Source organism: Didymosphaeria variabile, assembly GCF_027946475.1.
Source record: "Didymosphaeria variabile strain IMI 356815 chromosome Unknown scaffold_10, whole genome shotgun sequence".
In the NCBI taxonomy this organism is placed as follows: Eukaryota; Fungi; Ascomycota; class Dothideomycetes; order Pleosporales; family Didymosphaeriaceae; genus Didymosphaeria; species Didymosphaeria variabile.
The window spans coordinates 33435-56835 of NW_026611629.1; the positions used below are offsets into that span (position 1 = coordinate 33435).

Here is a 23401-nt window from a genome sequence, read left to right on the forward strand (position 1 = left end):
GGTGAGACGGAACCTCCAGGCCAGGTGCTTGCCCGGTTCCATGCACATGCGTGAGTACAGAGTACGCGCCCACGGCTGACAGTCGCAGCTGCATATATGGGTTCCACAACATGAAGCATCCCAGTTGGGGCTAGCGCTGCTGCGCAGAGGTTCCAGCTCTCTCGATCAATAAACAGCCCCTCTTTAGCTGCTACGCCACCGGCTGTGGACCTCAATGAGATTCATATCAACCATCGTCGCCATCACAATTACGAGACACTTGTACATCCATACCGGACTGGAATGGCTACCATCGATTCTCTCAAACAGGCACTTAGGCAGGAAGCCAAGGCAACGGCATCACCCTCGAGGCAGCCGTTGTCCGACACACAATACAGCGCCGGTTTCGATGTCTTGATACAGGGCTTAGGATGGATGACGTACCAAGACTTCATTATTCCTCAACTGTCTCAGCTAGTAGCCCCTCTCTTCAACTCGCAAATACATATCTCAGTACTAGAAATCGGACCTGGGCCAAAGAGCGTACTTGGCTATCTGCCAGACCATCTGAGACGAAAGATTGGGAGATACACTGCATTCGAGCCTAACAGCTTGTTTGCTAAGATGTTGGAAGAATGGCTTACTTCCGAAACGAAGTCTCCACTGCCCTATTTGGAAAAACCGCCCGACATCCGCCAAACACCTTTCATTCCAGATGGCGACGCAGGGAACGGTACTAGTGTCGGTACGAGTCATGACGATGAAAAGTACGACGTCGTTCTATTCTGCCACAGCATGTACGGCATGAGGCCCAAACGCAAATTCATCGAACGGGCGCTTGCGATGCTCGTTGAGCGGCCCGAAGGTGGCATAGTCGTGGTATTCCATCGCGATGGCTCCTTACACTTCAACGGCTTGGTATGCCATCAAACTGCTTCTTACCCTAATGGAGTCGTTTGCGTGGCAGATGACGATGAGGTGCTGGATCAGTTTGCTCCTTTCGTCGCGGGGTTTCTCACTAAGGCTATGGATGTGGACCATGACATTCGAGTCGATTGGCGCAAGGTGTGCCGCGCCTTGGGCCGTTGCGAGGAAGCCCACCCAGGCCAGCTCTTGTTTAGCTCACCCAACGTTATGGCGGCCTTTACCCAACATGCAACCACGTTGCCGGAGCTGACAGCGCAGATACTGTTAGCGAACCATGACAGGACAGTCAAAAACCAGGAGGCTCGCTTCCACTCACCCGCTTCGATTGTCAGGCCGACAAAAGTCGAGGACGTCCAGCAGTGCGTTCGATGGGCTTTGAAGCACGGAGTGGGCCTAACCATCATCGGCGGGGGTCACAGTGGCCAATGTCTCTGGCGCAACGTTGTCTCGGTCGATATGAGCGCTTTTGACCAGATACACATTCTCAAGGCCGAGGATGGAGGGGAACTTGGTTCCTTGGTCGTCGCCGAGGCCGGCTGCAAGACGGGGGACATCATCCGCAAGGCCATGGCGGCAGGCGTGACAATACCCTTGGGGGCTCGCCCAAGCGTAGGTGCGGGCCTATGGTTACAGGGCGGCATTGGACACCTGGCTAGGTTGCACGGGCTTGCGTGCGACGCCATTGTCGGTGCCGTAGTGGTCGGCGTCGACTTCAACCAAGTCCTATGCGTCGGCCATGTACCAAGCCAACACCAACCAGCCGGTGCTGTTCGCCCGGAGAACAATTCCGATATATTATGGGCAATAAAAGGCGCCGGGACGAACTTTGGCATTGTCGTCAGCGTGACTTTCAAAGCTTGCGCGGCTCCAATCTACTTGACACGAAACTGGGTTATGCCGCTGAGTGACAAGCTCGAGGCTTATCTCAGACTCAGGGACTTTGATGAACTCGTCTCCACAAAGCTCCCCCGGAACTCTTCTGCCGACGCGTATCTGTACTGGGACGCCGGCCAGCTGCATCTTGGCGTGACCATGTTCGAGTCCTCCACTACTGCGATCGCTTCTGCGACATCTACACCCACACCAGTATATGCAATCTTGGGGCCGGAGAAGGACTCTGAGGTGGTGGACGGCGTCGGTCTGTTCGAGACGGAGATGTATGTGTCCGGGATGCACGGCGGGCATGGCGGCGGCAAGACGTCCTCGTTCAAGCGATGTTTGTTCTTGAAAGGTATCGGAGAAGAGAAGGTCGCTGACCGGTTGGTGGCCGCCATTGCGACTCGTCCCTCGCTGCTCTGCTATCTCCATCTGCTACAAGGTGGCGGGGCGGTTGGCGACGTTGCGGCCGATGCCACTGCTTTCGGGTGTCGAGACTGGGATTTTGCGTGCGTCATAACTGGTGTCTGGTCGCGCGACCAAGACGGCACCGGAGCCGCACGCGCTGCTGTACAGTGGGTTTACGATGTCGCTAGGGGCTTGTTGCCCTTGAGTAGCGGAGCTTACGGTGCCGACCTTGGGCCCGACCCTAGAGACACCGCGTTAGCGGTCAAGGCTTTTGGACCGAACTGGGCTCGCCTTGGCCATCTGAAACACAGCTTGGACCCGCATCATGTGCTGGCGTACGCCTGCCCGCTCCCGAAAACGCCGGTGGAACCGAAGCTTGTCGTTCTCGTCACAGGCGAAAGCTGCGCCGGCAAGGACTATTGCGCCGATGTTTGGGCCTCCGTGTTCGTTAGGTACACCCACACAGCGCGTGCAGTGAGCATCAGCGATGCGACCAAGCGAGAATACGCGGCGGCTACCCGCGCCGATCTGAACCGCCTGCTTTCGGACCGTACCTACAAGGAGCAACACCGGCCAGCGTTGACGGCATTTTTCGAAGAGCAGGTGCGGCAACGACCTCAGCTGCCAGAAGACCATTTTTTAAATGTGGTGTACCGCAATCTAGATGTGGATGTGCTGCTCATCACTGGAATGAGAGACAAGGCGCCGGTTGCGACCTTTTCGCATTTAGTACCAAACAGCAGGCTAATCGAGATTCACATCCAAGCTAGTAGACAGACACAACGAAATCGCCGAGGATGCCATGGCAGCGACGACCATGGTGACGACAACAAAGGCAGCGACGATAGCCGGTCGAGTTTGGCGGCCTTGGACTACCACCCCAGTCTCATCTTCGACAATGAAGCTGAAGGAAACGAAGCGGCGAACAGATTTGCCGAACACTATCTGCTTCCCTTCTTCGATGAGGGCCTACAGCGATTGGCCAACATAGTGCGCTCGGTACCCAATTTCCCACGCCAGGGCATGGAGTTCCGCCACGTGCTAAACATCCCTCAGCACGTGGGTGGGTTGGCCCTGTGTACGTCTCTGCTGAAAACTCACTTTCTCGGTGACTGGGCCACAGTCGATGCGGTGGTGTGCTGCGAGGCGGGCGGCTTTGTCTATGCGTCGGCGTTGGCTTCGCGAGTCGATGTCGACGTGCCCTTGGTCTTGATTCGCGAAGCAGGCAAGCTCCCCCCACCCACCATTTCTGTTGACAAGCCCGTGTCATATATCTCGTCTTTGGTTCCAAACGAAACGAAGGTGAAGCGGATGGAGATGGAACGGGATGTTCTCCCTAGGAACGCGTCGGTGGTGGTGATGGACGATGTGCTTTCCACGGGGAAGACGCTTTATGCGGTGCTACAGCTACTCCGTGAAGCTGGCATTGGCCCCGAAAGGATCAGCATTATGGTCGTGGCAGAATTCCCGATCCACCGTGGCCGGGAACTGTTATGCCATCGTGGATTCAGCAGAGTCAATATTCAAAGCCTTTTAGTCTTTGGCGGTACGTAGGTGAGGAAGGAAAGCATCTTGAATTTGTGATAGGGATACCTTGGGATATATGATTTGGACAATTTGAAAACTGCTTCTTATTGTTAAGCAAGTTTCGTATGCAGATTACAAACGTCTATCGTTTAGGTGTCTTTATGCTCCCGTTCCGATCAATATCACTGTATGGAGTTGCATTTCAGGCGAACCGGAAGCTCACACAAGGTAAGGTAGGATCTGTACGTGCTAAGATAGAGGTAGCGATGCTCAACAAGTGACTGTTGATACACTGGATGCATGTTGAAGGCTAACACATCTAACAGAACGACCCTGAGTGACTTGCCTGAGTAAATGAGTACTGCTGCCAACGCTATTTATAACAATAACCAGGCCCATAGACCATCGCATGATATCGTAAAAGACACGCTTTATTTCTGGTTGATGCGATTCAAGAACTGTTCTCGAATTTTGGCTGTCGACCGCATGCAACCGAGCATCGACATGGTTGTAGTGGTTGCGCCTATCTTCTGAACTCCACGCATGGTCATACAAAGATGGCTAGACTCCACTACGACAGCAACACCTTGCGGCTGGAGAACCTCGGAAAGGGCGAGGGCTACTTGCTTTGTGAGCCGTTCCTGCACCTGGAGTCGGCGGGAGAACATCTCGGCGATTCTAGCGAGCTTGGAGAGGCCGATCACCCGGCCATTGGGGATGTAACCAACGTGTATCTACTTAAGGGTTAGGATGATGGTGTAAATCTAGGGTGACGTTTTACGTACTTTTCCAGTGAATGGCACGAGGTGATGCTCGCAAAGGGAGAAAACATCAATATCCGTTACCATCACGAGCTCATGGTGGTCTTCGTCGAATACAGCGCCATTCAAAATTCCGCGCAGGTTCTCTTCATAGCCTTGTGTAAAGAAGAGAAACGCTTTTGCGTAGCGATCTGGAGTATCCAGTAGCCCTTCACGGTCGGGGTCTTCGCCGATGCATTCCAGTATTGTCCTCACTGCACCAGATAGCTTTGCCAATTGCTCTTCCTTTTCCTGGTTGGTCGCTTCCTTTCTCTTGCGTGTGCCTTTGCCTGGTAATCGTTAGCCATTCTTCCTCCATGTAGCCATGTCACTTACCAGGCCAGCTCAAACCGTCGAGATCGATAGGGTCGTGCTGGGTATTTGCGCTTTCAGCATGGATCGTACCCGGGAAAGCTTTTGAGAAATCATTCTCGTTGAGCGTATCGACATCGCTATAGAATATGTGGCATTCATTGTGCCCATCTCGGCTGTCCATGTTCGCGCTGAACAAAAGTAAGGGCCCTTGACATGGCTAATGACTCCCAAATTGTACACTCACTTATGTATTCCTTTACAACGAGACTCGATGCAGTCCTTGGAGGTTAGGATAGAGTGGCTTGAAATAAAGAACATTGACGCATTACACAGTATGGCAATGGTAGCATGCACAAAGAAGCATGTGGAATCATAAAAGAAGACCGAAGAGCTTCAGATGCAAACGATAGAGGTGAGCTCAAGGGTGCTCAGGGATGGGCTTCCATTCTCGCTGCCTAGGATTCTTGCCTCTACATATAAGGAACAAGGTCACGAAGTGGAAGCAAGGTTGTAGATCAAGGTGCTGAAACGCCCAATCGGGCAGAGAACATCGTCGACAAGGGTGTGCTCAACACAGTCTGGCCAACATGTTCCTCAACGTTGAACCTGACTGGTCATATGCGTTATCACTGCAGCTCATTATCTGCCACCCTCTTCCTTCAACCTCTTCTGGTGCGGGGTATCTCATGAAAAAGAGACTTAAGATATCTTAGGTTAGGTTGCATCATGTACTAGGCTACTGCAGCGACCAGGCTTGGGTGCGCTTGTATGGGGGATTGCAGGCGGGATAGTAACTGCCTGTCTCCACCATCAGTAACTACAACAGTTAATGCATCCGGCATTATGGCTTCACCGGAAAACCTCTAATTGGCACAGCCTCAATAGACCAATGAAACTTAGAACGGTCAACGGAACCAACATTGTGGTCTCACCGGAAAGTCTATGTGTGGCACAGCCTTGACATGCTCGACCAATGAAATGTCTTCTACAAACACCATCGCGATATGAACGGTACCTACCCTGTGGAAGAGTCACAGCAGGAATCAATTACAGGATGTAGTAAACAAAGAACCTGGTATGTTGATGCATCTAAACGTCATGAAGCGTCGAAACGCACGCTGTACACCTCGATACGGATATCGTTCACCATAAACTGTTATCAATGCATATGAATGACATTAGCTCTACTAAGACTTTATCGTTGGGCGTGGGCAGCCCAACCCGCCGAGGTGGTGAACCATTCCGAATTTCTATTCCATTTTCAAGCTTCTGGAAGCCATTCCACACTGCAAATATGGCGAAACGAAAAAAAGATTTCTATGCTGTGATTAGGGGGCACTACTCACCTGCGATCTGCACATCATGGTATAAAATTTAGTCTGCTGTTTATAACGACCAAAGCGTGATCATCTCTAATGTACACAGGGCAATCGCTTGCGTGCTTGTCGACGGTTATAAAGGCAATAAACATCATGGCTTCGAGAGTCTAGAAGAAGCTAAAGCCTATATGCATCGATCAGCGAAGAGTCTCCGAGGGTGATGGTCTGGAGGGTATGGTGTCGCGGCTCCGCCTAGATTAAAGGAAAACATATGGATGATACATGAAACTGCATTTGTTGCCGACAAGCTCCTAAGAAACTCTACCAACCGACATTGACAATGAACATGAACGCGGTCCAAATGCTGTAGAATTGCCACCTGCCCCCGCTTCCAGACTATGTGCCATTGGAGTATCGAGCTTACCCGCTAGACCAGCCCCCAGTCTAGCTAGGGAGAGCTGCTGCAGCAGATTTGTCGTGTTAAAAAGACGGTTGCCCGTGCCGGTGGTCCCACTACCGGTGAATTAGGTGTCCAAAGACGAAGTGCAACCACAAGGCAGATTTTGCCGTCGAGGCCGCGGATAGTTTGCAGAAACTCCATCACAGTTTTCCCACTATTCATGACAGAGTCCACCAGCACAATGTGCTTCCGGTTTTGTAAATAATAAGGCTTGATGTCGCTAGGACGAGTCGCATAAATATACATCGCTGATAGGAATGCATTACTAACACTAGACGCCATTAGCTCTCTAGCACGCATAAGCGCTATAAAAGTTATCTGCAGCCCATACAAGAGCCTAAAGCCGGTTGTCCTATACCCCAGCACGTGCGAGATTAGGTATTCTTTCATGCTGATAAGGCGAGTTAGGAACTCGTGTGCTAGATACCCTCTAAGCTAGTAATATGCTTTCCTCAAAGCTAGACTAGCAGCGGGCGCATTGCGCATTAGGGTTATAAGCAGTTTCGCGGCATTCCTATCTGTCGCGTAATAAAATGGAAACCTAAGAGATTAATTACGACGATGAATAAAGGCGCTAATAAACTCTATCCTAGTTAAGTCAACTACTAGGAGATTGGAAATGCTTAATCGTGGTAAAGCATTACAGGGTAATAAAGTTTATTAAGCATGAAATCCGTCCTGTTTAATGGCATCCAACAGAGCTAAGTCTATTGTCTTACTCCTAGTGCGCTCGTCACCCACCACAACAACCGCTTGGCCTGCTGCTTTTAACATGTCCCGGTCTAGCGGGCTATCGCCAAATGCCCAGACGTATGCTCAGTAAGTATTTTGCAGGTGCGTGATAACAGCAGCCTCGACTACCCCTGTGACTACGAGGCTGTCCGTGAGGCGCCTTCCAGCGATAAGTCACACTGTCTTAGAGAGACCTTCTCTTTCCAACACCTTCTCCCAGACACGACGAAGACCGCAGCTTAGGACCACGGCTCCAATGTGTTTCTGCTGTGCCACTAGCCGCAGTACGGATACAAACTCGGGGTACATGGTTACCGCTGAAGCCACGGCTACCATATACAAGTACACGGGAAGATTGCGTCATTTATGAAGTGTTGGCAGTCTTCCAACTGGCCGGCCATCGTGCAGGGCACGGCTAATAGAGAAGAAGACATCTGATGTTTCGCTAGGTTCGTGCCAACCTATGGTTGCAGCACGGCGTTCACTGAGCTCTTCCCGAAGTCGATTGCGATACCACGATGGAGGTGATTGGTTAGGAAGACCCGACATCCTGTGCCATCGACGCAGAAGCGCGGATGTGGTAGGACGCCTCTCGGGCAGGTTGTGGGCGGCAAAAAGCTGATCAATACATCGAAACAGATTGTTGCATGCGGGGAAACCGCGGAGGAGGAGAGGGGTGGTGAAAGACAGACGGAGGTGAGCGCTTAGAACAAGGTTGTGGTGGGTGCCAAGAGTGACCCATTTCAGCACTATTCCAATTCAGGCAACTTCCGTCCTTCAGAAGCCGCAATGAGCCGGATTGAGTTAGCGCATACTGTGTATGCTCACTCCTACACAGTGTTCAGTGCGTCTCTCATTCATGGTTCATCCTACAATTGGTCTGCGAGAGGTCTTTCTTAGCTCTTATTTGCGAGCCTGATATGCATGATATGCCTGTACTTGAGCTTGATATCAAGATTTCTGACCGGATTTATGCGCTGACTGGCAACGGTCATGGCGTTCCAGGGAGCTGGTGCTAAGTTGCCTTTTCACCGGACGCTGATGCTGACAAGGCCGTAGCTAGTGGCGAATTTATCAGCTGGATTCGCTCATGGAATGAAACGTAGAAAAGCTGAGACAACATTGATTACAAGTCATCACATCTTTCACCCTGCGAAGAATCACGAACACGATGGTTGATTACGTGCAAGAGGCGATCGGATACCGCTTTTCCGACTGTGAGCCGCTCCGCGTAGCTCTTAAAGCAGCCCACAGGAGCGAAGAAGCCGAAAAATCGGACGACGGCAACAGGGGCTTAGCCAAAATAGGTACATCCGTAATCGACATGGTGGAGACACATGACATTGTCATGACGAAGGGGAAAACTAAGAGTAAGTTGATCATTACTTTACTATTCTTCTTACGGTCGCCAACGAGGCTAGGTGATGCGGAATCCCGTCAGCACTGGTCTAAGACCAAACAAGGACGGGCGAATGCGTGTAGGAAATTAGGTATAGAATCTTGTATCGTCCAAAGCATTCGACAACAACAAGAACCGCCTTCCACCACTGTCTTAGCGAACGCATTGAGCGCTATCGTTGGCGCTGTCTGGCTCGACCTTGAGGAACAAGGCGAGAGGACAGTAACTGCCCGTACGAAAGTCTTTAATATCCTGCGCCACATAGATTCAGTCATGGCAGATAGGGTACAAGGTACATTAGCTACGGCCGACGAAGGAACCGCATTAATTCCAGAAGAGAATCACGGTCATCAACTGTACGAAGGGGTTTCGCACTTCGCTGCATCAGACGTAACGGTTAGTCGAGACGCTATCACTATGGATGCATTCATGCCGCAGCACTTCAGTGAGAGCCAACAAGATATGTTTGGCGGTATGTTCGAGGGTCTGCTTCCATTGCACGACATTACATTAGATTCTAATTCGCTGTCGTTGGACGCCATACATGGTGCGTTCTCCGCTCCTAATGTAACTTGTTTTCAATTACTAAAAATAACTTCCAAGTCTACATGCACATCCAAGATAACTTGAATGCCTTGCCTTCCGAAGGCGAGGTTGACTTCGACAATACTGCGCTGCCGCAACTGGACGAAGCGTTCCAACACTCAGAGGGTCGATTCTGGATCGAAAACGAAGGCCTATCTGACGCTGTCCAGGCCTCTTCCGGCGGAGTTGAACATGCACAACCAAAATTTCTTCGGAAAAGGAAGCAAGCGCATAGCAATGATGAGACATATGAAGACAACCCTGCATACTGCAGCCTTCTTCGTACCGAACGCCAAAAATTGGCCACGCTTTCCGTCTCAGATCGAGTCAGCGCGGAAAGATACTTAGACTATCCTCACAACGATGAAGCTAGCCAAAATCATACGCAAGTGATGCAGCTGCGCTCCTTATACCTGGGTATCGGCACCTGTGGAACTTTGGCTGACTTCAAAGAACTTCTTCGTGTTGCGAGGCAGAGAAAAGTCAGCTATCCACATCACATTGGGCCGACTCTGAACATTACAGAATGCTTCAACGAGATATGTCGCCTTGACAATGAAGAAGCACTGTGCGTTCTCACAAGACGTTATCACATCATCAAGTTCTGCGCCATCGAACAGGAAGTCTTTCGTCAGAGCAACTTCATAGCTATAGAGACTTCCAGTACTTTTGAAATAGCACGCAAAGCTCGGAGGGGGAACCCTATCGTGTTGCAGGAAGCCGCCACGACTGCGGCGTTAACATCCATAATCCAGCCGGGTTTGGGGCAAGAAACCAAAGAATTCAAAAGACTCTGTGATAAAGTCAAGCGCCTACGGAAATTGGCCCGAAACTTGCAGATGTTGACCAGTGTCTATGGGTTCGGAATCCTCGCACTGATTCCATCAGGGCCATCTTACCAAGACCTGTCCCTTACCGATACAGCGTTAGTGACCTGCACAGGATTATTTGTAGGGCTGAGCTGACGCACACAGGCTACGGTCTGTAGCTGAGCCGAGCTTTAAACGCTTTACAGAGTTGCTATACCAACAGCAAGGATTGTTTTTGAAGCCACTAAGTCAAGCTGTCCAGCCAGCTCTTATAGCTCTGGTTACAGGGTGCCTTTCTTCTCAGAACCTATTTCCTATCGAACAGATGGATATGAGAACGGTAGAAAGATTACCGAAAGGCTCTTTAGACTTGTTCGAGCATCTAAGGTCGACGAATTCTGGCAATTAAAATGGAAGGCATGTTTGTAGTTAACGAAAATGTTAAATTCTTATCGCGTGTTAATGTCCTGGTGAAGAAACGGCTTAAAATAGAGTAACGTTAAATACGTATATACCATTTTACGTTTGTTTCTAATTACATTAGTTAGTTCACTATTTAGAACAAATTATTAGAGATTTTAACTTTTATTTAACTAAGCACTAAAAGTATAGTCTTTACGGATTAAGATAGCCCCTCTATCTTAAATATAGAGTAGAATTCCACTAATATTATCTATAATAATTATACTAAAATCTAATATTATTCGATAGCTATTATAATCTCGCGGAATAATAGTAGAAAGATAAAGACACCTAGTAGGGTAGAACTAATAAGGCTAGGGGCTAATATATTATTAGATACTAAGGAACTAAAGAAGTTAGGTTAGTAAGTATATAATTATAATCCTACTAAGATAATAGGATCCTAGGAATAGAGGGGCTTAGCTAGAGTAGAAAAGCTACTCCTAGATTAGGGCTATACTCCCTAGGAATAGAGGTTAGTAAGGGATTATAAGGACTAGAAAGAGTAGTATATAGTCTAGAATAATTCTTAAGTATTTCCTATTCTTTATAGTTAAAACTCTATAGTTAAAATTAAAGTATATTTTTTATACTAAGATCTATTAGTCTTCTTATATAATTATTACCTTACCTTCTATAGTAAGGTTAGGTTATTCTCTTACTCCCCCTCTATTATTTATTTACTCTTATCTACTAAATACCCATAAGGCTAGTCTAGGTTAGGTAGGTAGAAACCCCTTATAATAATAGCTTTCTAACTCTTAATTTACTAGTTATAGAGAAGGGACCCTCCCTAGAAATTACTTATTAACTTATTAACCTCTAGTATTAGCTTTTTATTACTTTTATTATCTACCTCGAATAAGAGCTATATCGGCCCTTAGTCTAGAGTTAGATAGACATTAATAGTAGTAATTAGTGCTATATACTATATCTTAATTACTTAACTACTAATACTAATAATCTCTCTATTAAATCTAGAAAGGGTAGCTAGTCCTAAATAGGTTAGGGTTAGTTCTTAGGTAAGACTTACTAAGGGAAGGAAGAAGAGATTCTTATTAATATAGAAGTATCTTATAAAGTATAATAAATTAATAAGGGGCCTAAGTAAATCTAAATAATAGATTAAAACTTAGGTTAAATATAAGTATAAAGGTTTATTCTTATATTCCTATATAGGGATCTTACTTAGTTACTTAGGAGCCCTAAATAACTAAGTAGGTTATATAATAGCTCTTAGCTACTTAGTTATTTAGGAACCCTAAGTAGCTAAGTAAGTTATATAACTACTATTTAAGTAACTTAGTATATCTTTATCTTATTATAACCCTAGTTATTATATCTTCTACCTTTATAAGCGCCTAAACTTCCCTACGTTATTTAGTTCGTAATAATCTCACAGTTCTATTAGATATATACCTCGTGTAGAGTCTTCCTAAAAGTAGTATTTAGTAGTAATCCCTTTCTACTCTTTATACTTTAGAAATAGTTTAGTATAATTCTTAATCTCTTTAATATTATAAATTAGACTATAGATCTTAACTTTAAGACCTCTAAATAGATACTCTCCTCTATCTATTCTATTAGATTACTATAGAGCTATTATTCCCTCTAAAATACTTTCTATTCGCCGTTTTATCTAAAAAGCCTTAAATTAATTCTAAGTAAGTTACTCTACTCTTAATATAAGAAAATAGGTAGTAAAAAGGTTAAGAAAATATATATATATATATATCTATACTTAGGTGCTTTCCCTTTATAACTATTTATTTATAAATAGATATAATAGTAACACCTTACTCTATATATATAAGGATAGTAAAACTCTTTATAAAATAAGCCAGTCTCTTAGTTATATTATTTTACGTATCTACGTACTAGTATTAAGTAAATTACTAATTTCTAAAAGTAATCTAATAGCACCCCTTAAACTAATACTCTAAGTATATCTAAATATATATATATCTAAATATGTGTATATCTAAATATATAAATATATAAATATATAAATATATAAATATATAAATATATAAATGTGTAAATATGTAAATGCCTATAGTCGCTAATCTATATAGGGTAGTAAATAACTATAATAGAGTAAATTTCCTAGTAGTTAATAAGAAGCTAACTAGAAGGGGTAGATTTTACTAAAGCTATCTACTACTACTACTACTAGTAGGGAGGATAGTAAAGCCACTCCTACTATAAGATTATTAAAAATAGATAAAGAATATTACTATTAACTATTATAAATAGGACCTATAGTATTAACTAAAACGAATTTCTAGTTAAGATATACTAGTAGATTCTAGGGAATAGAGCTAACCCCTCCCTAATAATAGGTTATTATAGAAGCTAAGTTATATAAACTAAAGAAGTTGGCTATTATTAACTTAGAGTACTAATTTATAAAGTATAGCTAATAAAAATCGCCACTAAGGTATTATATTAACTAATAGCCTAAAGAATATACTTTATAGTATAATTATAACTAGGCCTATAATTAGTTATATATAGTTTAAGATAAGACCTATCTAGTATATAAAAAGACTAATTTATAATATATTATTAAGATTTTATAATATCTTAGAAAGTATATTCTAAATTCTAAAAGTTAATAGGAATAATATAGTATACTACCCTAGACTTAGTATAATGGTCGCTTTAGTATTTACTTAGTATATTCTAGTGTACCTTATATAATAAGTATTAGATTATTATAAAATAGTACTATAGGTAGAAATACTTTAGCTAGATATAATATAAGGTATAAACACATACTTACTTAGAGTATAAATAAGGATAAGGCCCTAGATACTTAGATAATAAGGATAACTAGATTAATATATATATAAATTTTACCTTCTCCTACTTCTAAAAAGCTATTCTATATTAATAGGCTCTAGCTTTATAGTAGATACTATATGTGAGAAACTAGTTATTATATTTAAAGAGTATATTTTATATTATAAGTATAGTATTATACTCTTACTAATATTTACTAAGCCTACTTAATTCTAGTTAATATTCTTCTCGCTATCTAGTGTCTATAACGCCTATATAGCACTCGGCTACGCCTATATTATAGATTTACTAGCTACTAGGGCTTAACACTCCCTATATTATTCGGCATTAAATAGATAGATATATTAATAAGGAAATATTACCTAAGAGGAAAGAGCTAGATAAAGTTAATCTTACTATTCTTCTAGATTTACTATCTCTCTTATTCCCCCTAGTACCTACCCTAGTAATAATATATAATAATTTTATATTAGTTATTAAATAAGAATATAGCGTTATACCTATTAGCTTAACACTAAGAATAAAGACTTATATTTTATAGAAACTAATTCCTTTTTATAAGGTTACGCTATAGCTATAAGCTTTATAAACCCTAGATTTAGTATAAAACTACCATGTAAGGGCCATATTTTAAGAAGTAAGGGTGGAGGACGTATTAGCTAAGCTTATTAAATAGGGAAAGGACCATTAAAAACATCTTTAGACGCTAGTTACACCGATTGCTAAGATTATCTTAGATCCATCCGTTGGCGCCCTATTGCAAGTTCATCTTACCAGCACTACTCAGAGCAAAAACTTTTGAGATTAACACGGACTTCGCACAAGATGTCATTGAGCAGCATATTGAAATGTTAAGCCACAGCTTCAATAGAAATTGACTGCACGCTGGCCTGGTGATACATCAGGAAGGGATGTGCACTACTCAAACTGGCGGCTACATAGCTTAAGAGGACAGCAGGGCGTTTCGTTACACACAACAAAATACTCCTACATCCTGTCCCCTGTACTTCTCTTCACTGCTTAGCTAGGCACAGTCCATGTACCTTTACGACCATTACATTCAATAAGTCAAGCCCCACTGCCCTTGTTCTCGGTCGATGTCTACCTCAGCATTGCGATAAACTTCCATGGTCGCAACAGCATCTTCTACGCTCGACGTTCGACCCTGCTTGATCGGGCGACCCAGCACCTTCAGCGCCAGATTCTTAAGACTGGGGCCCTGGTGGGCGCCGTGATTGGCATATTGGCGGTACCCACTATACTTCTGTGTGTCGCGGACTGTCATGTCAAACTTGAGAGGCGTGGCCAGCCAAAAAGCACTCTGAAGCCGTAGAATGTGAGCAGGCAAATCCATTGAGATGACCTTCAAATCTTTTTGAATATCGTGGCCGATCACAATCCGATCGCGGAGAAGCTCGATCAGTTGAGTCTGAACTTCAGAAAAAGGTTGGGCGCCGTTCTGCGGATCAATATCGTTCCAGCCGATTCCGGAAAACTCTTCATCGGTGTTTGTAATGTTGATGGGCTCTGGGTAGTACACGAAACTATCGAAGATGGTTTCGCTCTCGTAATTGACGACAGAGATGCGGCCGAGGACCTGACCGATGTTGGACCGCATCATCTCGCAGTCGATAGCGATCTTTTCGGTGAGAATGTTACGGTACGGGCCTACCGTCTTCGTGGATTCATATGTCGATGTTGTATGCATATTGTACGTTCGTTGATTCAGTAGTTAAAACCAGATCGATGTTTTGATATGGTATCGGAAAGCATGGAGATGAGGCTATTTCTAGCAACTGCAGTTTTGATGAATCAGGAGTGTGGAGCCGATCATTTCACGATAATAGTCACGCTCAGACCACATGCACGATGTGCAACACCGCGACAACGGGCGCGGTCGCACTGGTTGTGTCATGGTCCAATAGGCGCTTACGGCCTTTCAACATCGTCCACATCCGAGTAGAGGTGCAGATTCATGCATAATTGACACGCAGGGCTCGGGCTATCCTGATTGCTGGGTCGAACGAGAAGATCTGATTGTTAGACCTTCAGCATTCGGAAATGACGTGGCGGGTAGTACTTCGCTGGCTTCGTAGAAAGTCGACATAGAAGCGCTTAAGATACGGAATGGCAGAGACGGGCGTGAGGGACGCGATGGTCGAGATGGACGTGGTGGGAGAGATGCGGTAAAAGAATGGACAGGAAGAGGCGAAGAGCAGCGAGAAACTGACCCTGAGCCTTCACGTGCAATGCAACCTGGAACAACAAGGAAGTGATAGGTAGTTCAGCGTCAGCCGAGCTCAGACGCTTTGGGTGCTCATGATCGTAGTGTACATATCACGGGAGCTTGCGATGCAGGACAACTGTTTAAAGAGGCCTTGATGTTGGTAGTTTAATGCTCAATTACTTGAAATAGTAAATGAGTAAACAGGTCTTACTCAATCCGATTTGGTAGTCCTCCACCCTCTGCGGGCAGTCTTTTTAGGCTTATCATCGTCTAAAAAATTATCCGCATCTCTATCCTCTTCCTAACACAGTTCCTAGTAACTAAGTCTTACCGGATTTAGCTTGGTAGGATTAGCCTCGTAGAACGCACGGAGCTTACATAGGTAATTTTTAAAATTAGATATATTATACTATTCTAGATTAGCCTCGTAGTTAACCTATTAGACACAATACTACAGATTCTCGTAATATAGATGGACTACTAGAATCTGCTCTACCTCGTATTTGTCATCATTACTCGCACTTTTGTGGTTAGTCTCTGTTCCATCTAGACCTCGTAGTTTTTTAGTGCTGAGGTAAAAGATAGGGGCATCGTTTCCTACACTGTTACTGCTGTTGATGCTAGTGCCTTCGCCGTCCTGTACCTCCGCAACATCGGCGCGCGACCGTACTTCTGGGCAGTGTTGCGGAGAGCCGGAGGAGAGATATCGTTCCTGTTGTTTTGGCGCATGTGCGGCGTTTGTGGATTGCTGTTTCGATACTCCGTTGGATGAGCGAAGGTACCGCTTGCAATCAACAGCATTAACCGAAGCACCGCGTTTCCGTTTCGGTGTCGGCTCGCTCATCGTATTCTGTGGGCTCGTGTGCATCTAACAGGTGCGATCGCGCATATGCAGACCTGAACCTTTTTCGTGCGGGCCGCCCGAGTAGGCCGCAGAGTCCGACTGACTGTCATTGATAACGACCAGAGTTTCTAAGCATCGTCAGAAAATGTATACGCGCGCTATTATTACAATCTGGTACAGGCACTTACCTTGACTGCTGCCCTTCGAAGGGGCCGGCTGGCTTCCTTCTAGAGTTGTTGGCATTAAGACGCCCTCCCGTTCGTTCGTGGGATCGTCACTGCTGACATCACCACTTTCTCCTTTACTGCCGCTGATCTTATAGTTGGCTTCGTTGTCGGCTGCATCTCTATCAGCTGTCATACAACGCCAGAGCAAACACCGACATTACGTCGGCGTAGGGGATGCCGACCTGAGGACGTTGTTGAATCGACGATTTCAACATCATCCACCGTGTGTGCGAGTTCCTTTCCATTCCCCCTTTCGGTGTTCGAATCACGCTCCATACTCAGAATCTCATCAATGTCGGGGTATTCGTTGTCGTCGTCGTTAGGTGGGACCTTTTTCGAATGGGAACGTCGAGGTGTTTGCTTTGGTTCTGGAGGCCCCGTATAAGCTATAAAGTGGAGGGAGCGTTGCGACTGCGGCATAGGTATAGCGCCGAAAAGTGATGTCATCGCTGGCATTAGTCCTCAGAGGGTCCTGGGGGTTCGAAAGAAGCGGGAAGCGCAGACGTTTAAGTAGGCCATAACTGCACACTTGAGGAAATTTCTACGCACGAGCTCGCACAGCCCCTAAATGTACGTGAATGGTGGTGCGGCCTTCGCATAAAGCCCCTTCGCTGTTGGAAGAAGCCGTGAGCAGATACTCCACCAATACTTGACCTGGGACCGAGTAACGGTGGCTCCAGCTTCCAGAAGGATAGCCGTGCCGTAGGGAGCGCCTCCTCCTTCTCGTCAGAGCCTGCATGAAAATCGTACGAGCCTGTAGATGCCCGTTCCGTCTGATCCACTGTGCGCACGCTGATTAGGGTGCTCCCAGCAAAGGCTGCCCATTCATCGGCGACTCCGAGACCCAAACTAGGGCTTATATCTTGATCTAGGCCTCCACCTTCACGCTCCTGGTGGGGTGGACCAATTCGTAGAGGTAGATTGGCGCCTAAGTGGTCTCCTACTAGATTAAGATACTGCTCTAGCCGTTCCTTCCACTAAATCTATAACGCCGAAACGCAACCTGCCGTGATGTAAGTAGTTATGTAGAACTAGGCTCTATTAATTAGTATTAAATGTAGACTAGGTAAGTGTATGCTAATGCTATTCTATATAGCTAAATAGTAGATTATAGTCTAGCTAGGTCTACCACGTTTAACTCTATTATAAAACTAACTTTATAGTAATAGTATTCTAGGCTAATTAACCTTCTAAGGCTTATAGTCCTGTAAAACTATTAAGGGCCTAGCTAAGATTATATAGGCCTAACCCCTTCTACTTAGATACTATTAAGGTGTATAAGGCGCTTCTATTATTATTCTACGTAACTAATAACGTAGTAGGTTAATAATCTCTAAGATAAGTAGGTATACGACTTCTTCTAAAAGAAGGAACTAAAGAAATAGCTAGAATTAGTTTATAGGTAGTACTAGAGTAAAGGATAGATACTATAAATATTACTTAGTTATAGAGAAGGTAATAAATCTAAAGTAGCTAAAATCTAGAGTAAAATAGAGCTACTTATAGAAAATTAAGGAGAATATAAAAACTATTTTAAATATGGCCCCTATTACCCTTATTATTAGTCTATTAAAGGGGTAAAATTAGAGCTATCTAGGTAGTGCACGATTATATAAGTACTAAGGGGTAGAAAAAAGCCTTATAGGTAAGTCTAAGTAACTAATTAGGTAAGAGAGGGGTATTAGGAGTAAAGAGATAATAGAGTAAAAAGGGTAGGCTAGTAAGAATAGTATATTTTTATATAATAGGGTTAGCGTATAGGCTATATAAAAGTAGTAAGCTACTAAGTAAGCCTCTATTTCCTACTTAAAAAACCTTTATTTCTAAATACGGCTCTACTAACACTAAGATAACTATAATAGGGCCTCTAGGACTCTATTACTAGCCGTGGCCCTATTAGGGTTCTAGTAAGAGATAAGTAGCGTATAGAGTAGTATAGATTATATATAGTATAAATATTAATTAATTACTACTATAAGAATCTATTACTAAGAGCTTAATAGTAATCTTCTATAAGGAAACTAGATATAGAGAACTATATTATAGATTAATAATAAAGGCTTACCTAGTAGTAATCTATTATCTCTATATACTACTATTTAATAATAGCTCTATAGGCTCTATCTATAGATTCTATAGATCTAGACTCTATAGCTCTATTCTATAGATCTATAGATCTAATTATATAACTTCCTTATATACCTATATTATACTTAGTATCTAACCTATAATTATATTCTTCTCCTATATAATTTAATTAGTTATTACTATTATTAACGTAAGTCCTATAATTTTATTATAGTATAGTAGCTATAATACTATTTTTCTCTTCTAAGTCTTTAGCCTAAAGATTAATCTATTATAGGGGTAGTACTATATTAGTAGGGTAAGCCCTATTATAAGTTAGGTTATTATTACCCTCTATACCTTTTTATAAAACTAATAAATAACTTACACTTACTAATAAAATTAGTTATTATAGATTTCTTACTATACCTTACTCTTACTATAATTAGTTAAAAATTCTATATAAGCTTTCTCTATATAATACGCCTAGGTGTCCTACTTATAAAGCTTATATTTATTTAAATATCTATAGTTTTTATAATATTAATAGTATTTTAGTAGCTAAGAGTATATTATTTACTACTATTATTCTATCTATACTAATTATTTATAATGTGTAATACTAATTATTCCTAAGCTAAAATTTAAGCTAAACTTATTAAGGCTAAGAAAGCTTAGAAGGAGATTCTAGATACCCTTACTACTACCTAAGTAAAGATATTATAATTATAGAAATAGAAGGAGCTTCTTAATAAGTAGGAGAATTATTAGTTAGTATTTCTAGAGGCTAAATTAGATTAGAAAGAAATAGAGCTAAAGGCCACTAGTCTATAGAATAGTTCTAAGAAAGGTAAAATAGTTTCTTAAAATACTACTTATACCTTCTTTAATAGTAGTATTCTTTATAATTTACTATAAGGTAGTCTAACTCTTAGTTTAATATCTCTAGGTTTTCTTTAAGAAATTAGTTTAACTAAAATTCTTCTAACTTCTTAGGGTAGTTAAGATTACTTTCTAGTTTCTATATATTATTCTATAGGTTCCCTTTCTTATTACGTCCTAGCTATTTAACCTTATAGTAGTTCTAATTATTTACTAGTTAGTGTCTATTAATACTTACTACTTCCTATTCTTCTTACTATTCCCTATATATATCTATTTTATAAATTATAGGTTTTATATTCTATAGTGCCTTTTCTAGTAAGGCTATATAGAATACTATATAATAGGGCCTCTAGGACTCTATTACTAGCCGTGGCCCTATTAGGGTTCTAGTAAGAGATAAGTAGCGTATAGGGTAGTATAGATTATATATAGTATAAATATTAATTAATTATTACTATAAGAATCTATTACTAAGAGCTTAATAGTAATCTTCTATAAGAAAACTAGATATAGAGAACTATATTATAGATTAATAATAAAGGCTTACCTAGTAGTAATCTATTATCTCTATATACTACTATCTAATAATAGCTTTATAGGCTCTACCTATAAATTCTATAGATCTAGGCTCTATAGCTCTATTCTATAGATCTATAGATCTAATTACGTAACTTCCTTATATACCTATATTATATTTAGTATCTAACCTATAATTATATTCTTCTCCTATATAATCTAATTAGTTACTACTATTATTAACGTAAGTCCTATAATTCTATTACGGCGTAGTAGCCGTAATAATAACTAATATTATAAAAAAAAAGTTTTTAAATAAAGAATTTTAAAAATATTATATTATTAGGTAAGTATAGTATTAACCTAATTATACTAAAAGTATATATAAGTTTATAGTAAAAGTATAATTTACTTATTTAATATTTTATTAATTAAAAAATATTATAGCTTCTACTATATCTAGTTTAAAAGTAATAAAAGTAGTTTTAATTTATAATACTAAGCCTAAAAGAGGCGGTCCCTTAATAGAATAGCTATTACTTTTTAGTAAATATATTCTAGAAATAGAGAGGTACTTTTCCCTATTTAAAATAATAAGTATAGTTTTATAGAACTTTTAGATCTCTAGCTATAAGATTATATATAGAATAATTAGTTCTAAAGTAAAGATTTAATTTTATATATTAAGGGTAAGGTTAAGATAGATTAGTAAGCTTACTACTTATTTACCCCCTATCTAGAGTTTACGTGAACGTCTATAGAGACTCCTTATAGAATATTTAAGTAAGAGTGTTTAGATATTATAAACTCTGTGTACGTTTTTGGCTCATTATAAGTATCTCTTATAGTGGGCGTTCTAGTGCACGCGTTGCACTTACCCATAGTTATTACGCTAGCACGTTCTTTGTCCAAAATAAACACACGATGGGTGATGCTGTATATTTGGAGTGAGAGCACCCAGTAGGGATACATGTTCACAGGAGCGATATTGACGTGAAGGACCAGGTTTCTGTAGACATGTGTCCTGTATTGCATGGAGTGCTCTGACCAATCCACAAGATAGCAGGCTTTTCTACAGTTGTGGGAGACATTGAAGTTGGTCACCAATGGCAACCTCACTTGATGTGCTGCTCTGCGCTTGTCGGATTGTTTTGGCCCAAGGGCTTCTAACTCAATCATCGCCACTGCTTCCGAAGGGATTCGAGAAGCTTGGCCCAAAATGCACGTTACTCTGGACCTTCTTCATCTCGGCACGACTCTTACTCTGCTCCCGTCTGAGCTCAGCGTCCATATCCTCCTCATCCCTTGCCTCAGCGCTGTCAATGGCCTCTTCTTCTTCTCTTTCCCGGTCTTCGGTGGTTACTGCGCCAACAGCCGCTTCCTTCCGGCGCGCACGCTCCTTTGACCGCTCTGCGTCGCGCTTCTTTTCGAATACCAACGCATCTTGCAGCTTCTCCCGAAACTGATGCTCCTGCGCTTCCTGCGCGATGACAGCGTAGTGGCATCGTCGATGGACGCCCAAGTAGGAGAGGACCAGACCCGAGAGTTCCCATGCGAACAATACAGGCAAGTTGACGTGTAGTTCATTGTTGCAGCCTCCAGACCAGATATCCAACTGCGTGCTGTACACACAGTGCGCAGGCAGCGCATAACCCCAGTGGTAGAATCCAGGGACCAGGTCGAAAGGGAGGAGAATGGATGCAACATTCAGTACGATCCATGTAATGAGCCCGAGTGGCACGAAGCTTAACGGTACCCATACTGTGATGACGTCTAACACGAGAAAGTTGACGTGCGCGAATAGCCAGACAGCCATCCACGTGACCATGAACTGCCCTCCGCCCACCTCCCATCCATCCTTGAAGATCCAGATTGCGGCAGTCACGCAAAGGCTGCCGACGAAGCAGTACCCTGCTGAAATGGCGAAGCGGAAGGCGACGATTCGGTGTGGATAGAGGCGCTCATAGAACTTGAAAGCGGCGTACATGCCATTGAGTGCAGCCAGGTAGAAGAATTCTTGAATGAGGATCAGGATGATGCACAGCGTGTTGTAAATCGCCCGGCTACCCTGATTCGTTTGTTTGATGTTGATCTGCCCCAGAGTCCAGGGATTGCTGTACGCCCCCACAGCATTTGGGTCTGCGCGATCCATGGTGTTGATAGCGCCTGATCCGTTGATCGACGTGTATGCGACTCGTGCGGCAGCGGACAAGGCGGTAAGCGTTGACAGGACGCTCGAGTCTGCGGCGGTGGGGTATCGCGCTTCGTCCCAGGCGAAGGTCAGTACGTCGGTAGGATCGTAGTTGGCAGCTGCTGAGCCACCAGCCAGCGCCGCGGAAAGACGATCAGAAGCGCCGGGATGCGTCCAGATGGAGCCCCAGTAGCGGCGTCGGCACACGTCGCTCCGCAGAGCTCCAACATCTGGGGTTTGACCGACTGCGGAAACCTCGATCAACGTCGGGTACGAGTCAGCCTTCAGCCTCTCGTACGCCGCACGGACGCTCGCGCCTATCACTCCACCATCGTAGTCGGTGTAGATAATCTTGATGTTGTATACGTGGGCATTTTGCGAGTACAGCGTGCCGAAGATGTAGCAGAACAGCGTGAAGAAGAGCAGTTGCAGGATGGCGAAGTTACCGAGCACGGCTTTGAAGAACTTGGCCCGTATTGCCTTGACGGACGGGTGTCGCACGCCGACACGGTTCTCGAAGGCGCGGTGGTAGGGGTTGTACTTGTTCGGCACCTTGAAGAAACGGTTGGGAACTTTTGAGGACAAGTGTTGAGCGTCTCGATTCTCCATTCTGGCGGGAATTCCACCGCGTTCCTCGTGGATGAAAGGCCTACAGCTAGGGATGTCCGACAGGGCCTTTCGGCGTTCCAGTTGATGGGGGGTTTCGCGGCGGTAGAAGACCACCGAGAAAGAAAGCTCACTGCTGGAAACCTCGATGGAAGTTAGCCCATTATTAGCATCGACGTCCAGACTATGCTACCACGAAAGAGCATCAAGCGCAGCATGTGTCATCGCCTTAGTCTTGCTGACTTGCAGGCGACACGCTTATGCATACTTGTAGCGCGGACAAAACGAGCGTGGGCCGGTCTCAGCCTTGGGTCCAGGCGATCGCACATCGCTTATCTCGTCACGGATATTCGGGATCCTGCGCCTCAGTTTCTATAGCCAATCATGCACAATACCGTGCTTTTGACCGCTGTCTCGTATACCCACTAACATAGC

The 23401-nt window shown here is 43.8% G+C and overlaps 6 protein-coding genes across 6 annotated transcripts; 2 read left to right on the plus strand and 4 right to left on the minus strand.

Annotated features, from left to right (window-relative positions):
• Window positions 1-282: 282 nt before the first annotated feature.
• N0V89_012091 (uncharacterized protein) lies at window positions 283-3744 on the plus strand (the record flags this gene model as incomplete). The annotated part of the gene is made up of 1 exon (XM_056220816.1): window positions 283-3744. One exon carries the CDS (start codon window positions 283-285, stop codon window positions 3742-3744), a length of 3462 nt encoding a protein of 1153 aa, XP_056064803.1.
• Window positions 3745-4148: 404 nt separating this feature from the next.
• On the minus strand, window positions 4149-5013 carry GCH1_2 (GTP cyclohydrolase 1; the record flags this gene model as incomplete). The annotated part of the gene is made up of 3 exons (XM_056220817.1): window positions 4149-4451; window positions 4503-4807; window positions 4854-5013. The coding sequence occupies 3 exons, from the start codon at window positions 5011-5013 to the stop codon at window positions 4149-4151; spliced, it is 768 nt and encodes a 255-aa protein (XP_056064804.1).
• Window positions 5014-8514: 3501 nt separating this feature from the next.
• Window positions 8515-10545, plus strand: N0V89_012093 (uncharacterized protein; the record flags this gene model as incomplete). Its single annotated transcript, XM_056220818.1, has 4 exons — window positions 8515-8713; window positions 8900-9289; window positions 9346-10252; window positions 10302-10545. The coding sequence occupies 4 exons, from the start codon at window positions 8515-8517 to the stop codon at window positions 10543-10545; spliced, it is 1740 nt and encodes a 579-aa protein (XP_056064805.1).
• Window positions 10546-14463: 3918 nt separating this feature from the next.
• Window positions 14464-15111, minus strand: N0V89_012094 (uncharacterized protein; the record flags this gene model as incomplete). The annotated part of the gene is made up of 1 exon (XM_056220819.1): window positions 14464-15111. One exon carries the CDS (start codon window positions 15109-15111, stop codon window positions 14464-14466), a length of 648 nt encoding a protein of 215 aa, XP_056064806.1.
• Window positions 15112-16081: 970 nt separating this feature from the next.
• On the minus strand, window positions 16082-17121 carry N0V89_012095 (uncharacterized protein; the record flags this gene model as incomplete). Its single annotated transcript, XM_056220820.1, has 3 exons — window positions 16082-16480; window positions 16643-16812; window positions 16863-17121. 3 exons carry the CDS (start codon window positions 17119-17121, stop codon window positions 16082-16084), a joined length of 828 nt encoding a protein of 275 aa, XP_056064807.1.
• A 4219-nt stretch (window positions 17122-21340) lies between these two features.
• Window positions 21341-23398, minus strand: N0V89_012096 (uncharacterized protein; the record flags this gene model as incomplete). The annotated part of the gene is made up of 2 exons (XM_056220821.1): window positions 21341-23110; window positions 23393-23398. The coding sequence occupies 2 exons, from the start codon at window positions 23396-23398 to the stop codon at window positions 21341-21343; spliced, it is 1776 nt and encodes a 591-aa protein (XP_056064808.1).
• Window positions 23399-23401: the final 3 nt, after the last annotated feature.